The following is a 10,458-nucleotide window of genomic DNA, read 5'->3' on the forward strand; positions in this document are numbered from 1 at the left end:
ACACCCGATCTGCTCGTAAACTGGCCAAATCCCTCTCCATGATTTGTTTATTGCTCTAGTTAATTGTCGTCAAGATCATGTTAGCTTGTTCTTGGCTTCGATTCTGTGAGATTTTTTTTGTTTTTTTGCAATCTGATTACACAGCAGATCTTGTTAGCTCTGTAACTTGATACCTTTACATGCATGAAACAAACAGAAAAGCAAATCCTCCTATTACGCCGTGATCCCACCGCTACCTGATTCCATTACCAGTCCCGTTACCTTTGGTTGTACCAAACACATCCTAACAATAATCGCCCGAGCTATGCTCTCCTTGTTGGACAGACGGCTATTTGTAGTGGTCATGGTCGGTTGTTCGTCCGTGCATCGTCTTGATCTGTTGCCGCAATCCCTTCCGGACTCCATGGATGTTGGTGTAATTTTTGTGGGTCGGGCTCTCCTGCAGGGTTCCCAGCATGCATTATGGTGCAGGGCCAATGGGTGGTCGACACCTGTCCTGGTAGGACCCCACCACTTAAACAACCCAGCGTATCTCTCTAATTGCAGTTAGGCTCTAAAAAATCAGCAAAACGACAGGTTTATCTCCCGCCTAACACCAGATTGCCGCCAAAATCTCTTCGTGACTTCATCCATCCTTTCTCATACCAATCTATTCCATTGTTGTTGCCCCCGGATCAAAGGAGAATAGATCAAGATTGATAGGAAATTGTCCTCTCTGTGGATCAACATCTACGGTGTTCTTCAGCATGGACGGAGCTCCTGCCACTTCATTGTCCGTAGGTATGTTCTTGCGCCTGTAATGTACAGATTGTCAACACACTTGATCATACGAAGCTGATAAGATTGAAAGAAACAAATAAACAAAGAGTTGAATGTATGACATGCAAATTACTCCCAGTACTTCATCTTTCGTAGCCCTGTTTCTTTGAAACACATGCAAATTAATCCTTCGAATTGCATTATAATTCTGTTAGTGATGATTACTCCTACGATGTTGCGTAAATTTTACTGCCTGAGATTTCTCCTTTGACATATTCTCTTTTTGCTGACTCTAATGATATAGATTACTGTATCAAAGAAAAAGATCAATATGTTTCTAACGCTCCCGTGAATACCATGTGTCGTTTTCCAAAAAGCATTGTTCTATCTATAAGGGCTTTTCAGGTTTCACTAAAACCAGGACTGAATATCGTGTTATCTTTTACTCCATGCGTCATCCGTGAACTAATTAGTATATGATATTTTTTATGTTGTGTAGATCATGACACCACAGATGTGGGAGAGGCAGGTCAAAACACTGATGACGATTACAGCAAAAGGTTAAAACCAGAGATAGGAATGGAATTTGAGAATGATGATATAGCATATGAGTTTTATAATGCATATGCAGGACATGTTGGTTTCAGTGTCCGGAAATTTTGGCATGATAAATCCTCAATGAATGTTATTCCAACAAAGAAATTTATATGCTCAAAGGCAGGTTTCAAGGACAAGAGCAAGGAACAATGCCAGCGGAAGCGAGCAGATACAAGAGTTGGGTGTATGGCAGAGATGACCATCAAAATAAGTGGTAATGGAAAGTATGTTGTAAGCAGCTTTGAGGATGCTCACAATCATGAACTCGTAACTCCAAGCAAAGCCCATCTACTGCGATCCCAAAGAAGAATTACAGAAGCTCAGAAGGCCCAGATTGACATATTGAATGATTCAGGTATTAGACCAAAATCTGGTCATGAAGTGATGAGTAGACAAGCAGGGGGTAGGCGATGTCTTAGCTTTGGTCAAAAGGACAAAAAAAGGACAGACCCAGTGCATAGAAGCTCCCACACAAGGTGGGGTCTGGGGAGGGATTATAGGAACCTAGTCTTACCCCTGCAAAGTGCAATGCAGAGAGGCTGGTTCGAACCCAGGACCTCTTGGCACAAGTGGGGAGGACTTCACCACTGCGCCAGGCCTGCCCTCAGCTTTGGTCAAAAGGATTATAAAAATTATCTCCGATCAAAGCGGATGCAGTCAATCCAAGAAGGAGACACAGGTGCCATTCTTCAATACCTACAGGACAAGCAGATGGAAAATCCTTCATTTTTTTATGCTATACAAGTAGATGAAGATGAGATGATAACCAATATATTCTGGGCAGATGCAAGATCAATATTAGATTATCACTACTTTGGTGACGTGGTATGCTTTGACACAACCTTTAAGACAAATAGTTATGGCAGACCATTTGCCCCTTTTGTTGGTGTCAACCATCATAAACAAACAGTGGTTTTTGGAGCTGCATTATTGTATGATGAAACATCTGAGACGTTTGAATGGTTGTTTGAAACATTCAAAAGGGCCATGTCAGGAAAAGAACCAAAGACAATATTGACCGATCAGTGTGCTGCCATTATTAGTGCCATTGGCAAGGTTTTTACTAACTCAACACATCGTCTATGTGTGTGGCACATGTATCAGAACGCTGCAAAACATTTGAGTCATGTTTTCCAAGGTTCCAAGACATTTAAGAAAGATTTTGGCAAGTGTGTTTATGATTTTGAAGAAGTTGATGAATTCCTAACAGGTTGGAATGATATGCTAGTGAAATATAATTTGGAAGATAATGACTGGCTACATAGATTATTCCAGAACAAGGAGAAGTGGGCTTTGGTTTATGGTCGACAAACCTTTTGTGCAGATATGATATTCACACAAAGAAGCGAGAGTATCAATGCACTATTGAAACGATACCTGCATGTTCGCCTTGATTTATTAGATTTCTTCAAGCACTATGAGAGGGCTGTGGATGATAGAAGGTATGCTGAAGTGGAAAGTGATCTCTATGCGAGTCAAACATCACCAAAGGTGCCTTATGTGCCGATGCTTACACAAACATCGAAAGTATATACACCTGCTATGTTTGAGACATTTAAAGGAGAATTTGACATGGTAATGGGATATTGTGTGTACGAGAGTGGTCGTACTGGCTCTATTTCTGAATTCAAGGTTACCCATTCAGCTAGCCAAAATAGTCATACTGTGAAATTTGATCCCAATGGATCAAAAGTTTCATGCTCATGCAAAAAGTTTGAATTTGTTGGAGTATTGTGTCGTCATGCATTAAAGGTGTTGGACCACAACAATATAAAGGAGTTGGCACCAGAATATATCTTGAAAAGATGGACAAAGCGAGCAAAATCAGGGCCCTCACAGGCAATTCAAAAGTGTAGTGATGATGAAGATATAAGAGTTATGCTAGCTAGGCAGTATGGATCATTATGCCGCACTTACAATAACATTTTGAGCAAAGCAGCAGCAAACAAAGAAGCATATGCACTACTGCAGACTATGTCAATTGAACTAATGGAAAAGGTGGACCAAATTTTACATGGAAATCAATCAAAAGATATATCACCGAATCATGAACAAGCAGAGAAGCAACCAGTTGAATGCAACATCGAGAATGTAGTCACAGAGAAGCAACCAGTTGAATGCAACCTTGAGAATGTAGTCACAGTACAGGGAATAAAGAGAAAAGAACAAGGAAATAGCAACAAGAGGATTAAATCTGGACTGGAGCTGAATAATAAGAATAAACGTAATAAGAAAGGTATGGTATTCCACAAGAAATAGCTACATAAATATCTGGTCATGTTATTGAAATAGATCTAACATTTTTTTGCAAATAGGTCAAGGAACAACATGCAAGAATAAGAGTGGTGATTGTGCTTCTGCATCATCTAGACCAAATCCTAGCTTCAACATATCAAATGAGAACTATAATTTGCAAGTAGTACAGCATGCTATGCCTCCACTACCGAATGCTGCCAATTACAATTTGCAAGTATTGCAGCATGCTATGCCTCCACTACCAAATGTTGCGAACTATAATCTGCAAGTATTTCCGCCCGCTATGCCTTCGGTACCACAAGTTGTTTCCCCATTACCACATGCACATAATTATAATTTGCATGTACTGCCGGGTACTACGACATTAGTACCAGGACCTGAGAACTATAATTTGCAAGTATTACATCATGGCTTGCCTGCTCCGCTATCGCAGACAGACACTACTAGTTTTCAACAGTTACTTGGCTTGCGACCACAACAACCATATTTCTATCATAGCATTCAACCGAGTCAGGTATATTTATTCAGTTAATAGTTAAAATTAAGACAAGCATGCACGGGTCATTTACTTTTTGATTAACACTACATGTAGACTTCTGTGGTGTCATCGGACTCGGGATGGCCAACATCTCATAATCACCAGCCGCCAACTAGCACTCAACCAAGTCAGGTAGAATTTTATTAGTTAATCGCTAAAAATTAAAATGAACATGCACATATCATTCCCTTGTATTGACTTTTGAATCAACATTGTATCTAGAGTTCCCAAATGTTATCAGACTCAGGATGGCCAACATCTCAAAAATGACCAGCTGCCAATTCAGGTATTGTTCACTTACAAGTCATATTCCCAATTGAAGTTTATATCTCATAAGAAATCATTGCTTTGTTCTTCCAGGTCTTGGGTAGCCAATCAAGTCACATACAAGATAAACACTTTTAAATAGCTCTATGTAAACTTTGTATCTCAGGATTGCTCTACAAGACAGTTCTCTTGAGATGTAATAATTTATCTTACCATTCCTTTTAATGTTAGATGCACAACGGTTTATGCTCAAATAAAAATATATACATGAATATGAATTAGTTGTTGGTTATTCCTTATGATATGTTAGACATGTAACTGAGGTTTATTTTCCAGTTAAATGTGGTCTTATAGGCACTAAATTCATTAAAAGGTGCTTTCACCAATTTGTGATTTCCCCTGTACTGTATGACTGAAAAGCAGAGGAGAGTAGATAGCTTGCATACTTCAGAGTTCAGTACATAGCTAGCTACTAGTACAGAGCTAGTACATTGCTACTAGTAATAGCTTGCGTACGTATATAGCTGAGAGGTAATTACGTACTAGCACAAAGGTAGATGAAGCAGCGAATCATCTCTCACCTTTGCCTGTTGAGTTTGCATCGAGTTCGCATCTTCCACTGTGACGGCGCGACCTCCCGCGGAATCTCAGCCACCGGCTGCACGCGCTGCAATTCCACCGTGCCACCACCTCACAGGGAGCGGGTCAGCCACAACCTTGGGCTGGCCTTGGGTGTGCCGAAGGCGAGCGACACTAGCCGCGACGGCCCCGTTTTGCTGCCGGCCAAGTCCACGGCCGGGCGTGGCGCAGCGCGCCTTAGGCGAGCAGAGCTAGCCGCGACGGATCCCATCTTGCCTCCAGCCAAGACAACGGCTCCAGGCCGCGCAGCATGCCGGAGGTGAGCGACGGCGATTCCTGTCTTACTGCCTTCGCACCCCGTGGCTCCTGGCGGCGAATCGCGCCGGAGACGGGTGGCGCTAACCGTGACAGCTCCGGGCGGCGAAGCGCGTCAGAGACGGACGGCGCTATACAGCTCCGGTCTTGCCGCCGGCGACGGACCTGAACGGTGGATTTCTCGGTCGGAATCCTCCCTCACAGTGGAATGAGTGGCTGTGGAAGAGGGAGTGGCAGCAGCGGTACGCCGGGATAAGGCAAAGAAAAACTGGTTTCAATAAATTAAGAAAAGAAAAACGTTTTATTAAGTGGTGGGGTCCTACCAGGACAGGTGTCGGCCACCCGTTGGCCCTGCACGATAATGCGTGCTGGGAACCCTGCAGGAGAGCCCGACCCAATTTTTGTTACCGATTGGGTTTTCTGTACCGTTATTACTAGATCAGATAATTATTTTGCAAACGAAAAAATTGTGCCCGGCATACTTAGCAAAAAGCGAAGCAGAGAAATGCACATGTGATTAGAAGTTTGGAGCAGAGGCAGCCGACGCAGGCTACACGGAGTTGCATATGGATAAGTTCATTCCGTTTCAAAAATATGGATAAGTTCACCCGATCAACCCGATCCATCTTCTTCCATTCAAGCACAGTAGCAAACAACTAGCTATTCACAACACACCAGTGGCACGCGAGCACTCACACCAGTGTGGGAATAAGAGCTAGCATCCCATGCAGCGAGCGAAGCCGCCGACCGGCGCCGGCCCCGCCACCTACGTAAGCTCTGGCCCCCACGGCGGCCCGGCGAACGGCTATAAATACGAGCCCGCGCCGCTTGCCATTCCTCAGGCGAAGGAGCAACGGGCACACCACACCACTCCTCGACTCCACTCCACTCCCCGCCAGCACTTCACGTACCCAGCCAGCCAGCCAGCAATGGCGATGCAGCAGGGCGGCGGCGAGGGGGAGACGCTGATGCAGCGGTGCAAGCCGTACGTGGCGATGATCTCGCTGCAGTTCGGGTACGCCGGGATGAACGTGATCACCAAGGTGTCGCTGAACCACGGCATGAGCCACTACGTGCTGGTGGTGTACCGCCACGCCTTCGCCACCCTCTCCATCGCGCCCTTCGCGCTCTTCCTGGAGCGCGGCAAGGCCCGCCCGCGGATGACCCCCCTCGTCCTCCTCAACATCTTCCTCCTCGCCCTCATGGGCCCCGTCATCGACCAGAACTTCTACTACGCCGGCCTCAAGTACACCTCGCCCACCTTCTCCTGCGCCATGAGCAACATGCTCCCCGCCATGACCTTCGTCATGGCCGTCATCTTCCGGATGGAGAAGGTGGACCTCAAGAAGCCCAGGTGCATGGCCAAGGTGGCCGGCACGCTCGTCACCGTGGCCGGCGCCATGCTCATGACGCTCTACAAGGGCCGCGCCGTGGAGATGATCTGGTCCAGGCACGCCCACCTCCCCGGCCCGCACCAGGACGCCGCCGCCGCCGCCAAGGACTGGTTCAAGGGCTCCATATTCCTCATCATCGCCACCCTCGCATGGGCCTCCCTCTTCATCCTCCAGGTCTATATATACCTAGCTCGCTTCCCGGCCTCCCGTCCATGTGACCATGCATGCATGAACTGAAAATCCTAACAGCTAGTGCTTGGTGCATGCAGGGCCCGACGCTGACGAGGTACAACGCGCCGCTGACCCTGACGACGCTCATCTGCTTCGTGGGCACCCTGCAGGCCATCGTGGTCACCTTGGCCATGGAGCACACCACCGACGTCTGGAAGATCGGCTTTGACATGAACCTCCTCGCCGCAGCATACGCCGTAAGCCTCACAGACCATGCAAGCACCCCCATCAGATCGAGACAATAATTAAACATGGGATGGTACTCACCATGAATCTCTGTGAATATGTATGTGTGCAGGGTATCGTGACGTCGAGCATTGCCTACTACGTGCAAGGGCTGGTGATCCAGAGCAGGGGCCCCGTCTTCGCCTCGGCCTTCAGCCCGCTCATGATGATCGTGGTGGCCATCATGGGCTCCTTCATCCTCGCCGAGAACATCTACCTCGGAGGGTACGTGCATCTCAATCCTCATCTCCATGCATGAGAGACAAGATAGAGCAACAGTCAGTTACATTATTATTGCCGTTTCTGGTTACCAGGATCATCGGGTCCGTGCTGATCGTGGCCGGGCTCTACTCGGTGCTCTGGGGGAAGCACAAGGAGGACGTGGAGAAGAAGGAGATCGAGGCGACGGAGATCCCCGTGGCGATCAAGGGCGTGGAGGGCAACGGCAGGATCATGGACATGGTGGAGCTGGACGAGGTGGAGCTGGAGAAGGCCCAGGCCAACGGCAAGGCGGTCACCATCTCGGTGCCGGCCGCCGCCGGGGAAGCCGGCATGCAGCGCGACGACGAGAACTGATCGCTGGAGCAAGAGATGGGTGGATCTTGATGCTGTGGTGGTGTGGTCGTCTAGTGCTCTGAGCAGTGGTGGTAGTAACAGTAAGAGTACAGCTACTGGTGGTGATCTGGTAAAACATATGCTGTGAGGGAGAGCTTTGTAACGTCTCTAGCTAATTAAGCCCATGCTTTTCTGTGAAAGCCTGTCTTATCTATCTGCATCTCTTGTATCAGCTACCCCCTTCAGAAGTCAATTATGACATATGAGCCATGATTATGCTATACCTCAGCTAGCTCTTCCAATCCTATATGAGGAAAGTGCTTGATCATGTCAGGCTATCCTGCTTCCTAACCCCGCGCCTAGTGCACAAAAGGAATCATAGTCTTTGGGCTCACATGATTGATTGGACGTGGGATTTGTGGGCAGGCAGGCAGGCAGCACTCCTCAAACTCTGAAAGAGAAATAACCATATCTCTTTCTGCATTTTCCATATCTTTTCAATTCTATATATTTGTCAAATGTGCGTTTTCGCTACGTACCGCTCGGATGCGGCGGTTGGCGCATAGCCATATGTATCTTACATTATTCAGCAACTTTGCCCCCATTGCATCTTGAGAGGTTAATTAAGATAATGCTCCCACCATACATGTGATGTTTGTGCTAGTGATTCCAAGAACCCTCTGTCTTAAGTAATTGGCAACTATGGCCTTAAAGAATCAGTGTTATTAACAAGTGATGAGAGCTGGAAGGAGCTAGGAATAAACATTCCCCCAGAAAAGAAAAGCATGGAATCCTACCTAGCGCGCACTCGCAAAGATTCAGTGTCAAGTCTTAAACCAGCATGGATCTCTTTTAGCCGGGAATAAAGATTCGAATCCGAGGTCCCATCCCCGAGCAAGTTGGTGCCCCAAAGCCCCGGGGCCAGGAACAAGAACAGTTATCTGAATCATGTGCCCCCTGCCTGCCTGCCTCCTCCTCCTCCACCACCTTTCTCATGCTCCGTCTTTTCGCGGTGTCAATCCTGGGCACGGCATGATGGACCCGGTCGATCGACGAGCTCTCGGAGGGAACTCCCTCCACCTCCCTGGCTTCCATTGCCTTAGGGGGAATAACAAGTTGCAGATGAGACTGAGATGTGCCAATGCAAGTTAATGGATTCTATATCACTGGCTACTTGGAAACCGAAAAACACGTTTCGCGCTGCAAATTGTCCAAGGTGATGGGTACATATCACTCCTTGTCCTGGATCCAGTTAATCATGTTTTCAGACCGATCATTACCTGGAGAAGAAGAAGAACAGCAACAATAACAGTACATATAATGGCAAGTTTTTAATCACGCAAAGTGTCATAATCGATCGACATAGCGTCTTGGGAAGACATTGCAAGACGACAAAAAAATGCGTGCTCAAATTGTTTGAAAACGCATTAGCTATGCCTACACATGCAAGATACGTTTCAAATTGCAATTCTGCTTTATTAGCTCCTTTTTTCAGCTAGGACAGCACCAAAAAACGCACGCTTGTGACTTATCTGACTGCTTAGCGTGTAAGATGCTTGCTCCAGTTGGTTTTACGAGTAGACGATTAGCGAGTCTCTGAGCTTACCCCCCTGTAATCAGCCAGGGAAAGTGCTCCCACCGAACATCTGTCGACGTCTTGGAATAACCGAAAGCCTTCTATGTGTAGAGAAGCAATGCTTAGCATAAAGCCAACCACACTCATAAAATTAGTGTTTCTACACTCAGCCCACACGCAACAATTCGCTTAATCTCCGAAAACCAATGAAACTCACTGTATGGCAAGTAGGTAACCTCAGCAGAATGCTAAAAACAGGGGCAGAATTATGCTAACAGAATAAAGAGTGTAGGCCGTGATCTTACTAAGATACCTTGTTCCAAACCAGAAAATGATACAGCATGGGCATAAAAATAACAGCGAATCATCAGATGGTGATATGCCAGAGGCTAAACAATGTCACCCTTCAAATTGCAAAATATACAATACCCATAAACACGAATCGCCTTCTTGGTTTTTGTCTCTTGATATCTTGATATGTTGTAAACAGGCATCATGGGTGCTCTAAACAGCATGTATGTCTGGTGTATCATAAGCTCCAGCACAGGTTCAGAGGTGCAAAAAATTGTGGCCCCGTCTATAATTGAGGTATCCGTATCACCCGGAGCCAATAAAAGAAGAGATTCATAGATGACCAGGCCAACATTCAACCAAGGATAGAAACAAATTGTCATAATTGGTGGAACTTTTGTACTTTAACCAACACCCGATTTTTAACACGCCAAGTAACATCAGGAACCCTCGTGATTTAACTTTGCGAAAAATTACCAGAACAGCTTATGCTCAGTGCTTTAACTAACATGTAAAGCACTTTCTGTTGAGTATTTGTCGATATTAACGCCACCATCGACTTCTCGGGCACCCGAGGCAATGAGATCACCGATTTTCTGCTCATCTGACTCGGTATTCATCACCAGTAGTTCTATGTGAAGTGGCAGCAGACTCCCTATTGGTTTTATTTCCATGTTATACCTGAACTATGGTGTGAACTAGTTGTTATGTTACATTTGAACTTTAGTTTGCCGCTGGTGTGAAATAAACCTGAACTTTGTTACATCATGTGTGTTGCAGTATGGTTCAAGACCTACACGCCACAAAAAATCCTATCTTGATATCTTGATATGTTGTAAACAGGCATCATGGGTGCTCTAAACAGCATGTATGTC

At 46.1% G+C, this 10,458-nt stretch overlaps 2 protein-coding genes across 2 annotated transcripts; both read left to right on the forward strand.

Annotated features, from left to right (window-relative positions):
• Positions 1–1,437: 1,437 nt before the first annotated feature.
• LOC119353735 (protein FAR1-RELATED SEQUENCE 5-like) lies at positions 1,438–4,709 on the forward strand. The gene is made up of 5 exons (XM_037620394.1): positions 1,438–1,780; positions 1,970–3,592; positions 3,672–4,126; positions 4,205–4,282; positions 4,373–4,709. Exons 1-5 carry the CDS (start codon positions 1,438–1,440, stop codon positions 4,418–4,420), a joined length of 2,547 nt encoding a protein of 848 aa, XP_037476291.1. The 3' UTR covers positions 4,421–4,709.
• Positions 4,710–6,122: 1,413 nt separating this feature from the next.
• Positions 6,123–8,004, forward strand: LOC119279041 (WAT1-related protein At5g07050-like). Its single transcript, XM_037560463.1, has 4 exons — positions 6,123–6,879; positions 6,975–7,133; positions 7,235–7,386; positions 7,476–8,004. The coding sequence occupies exons 1-4, from the start codon at positions 6,241–6,243 to the stop codon at positions 7,735–7,737; spliced, it is 1,212 nt and encodes a 403-aa protein (XP_037416360.1). The 5' UTR covers positions 6,123–6,240; the 3' UTR covers positions 7,738–8,004.
• Positions 8,005–10,458: the final 2,454 nt, after the last annotated feature.

This window comes from Triticum dicoccoides, chromosome 1A (genome assembly GCF_002162155.2).
Source record: "Triticum dicoccoides isolate Atlit2015 ecotype Zavitan chromosome 1A, WEW_v2.0, whole genome shotgun sequence".
NCBI lineage: Eukaryota > Viridiplantae > Streptophyta > Magnoliopsida > Poales > Poaceae > Triticum > Triticum dicoccoides.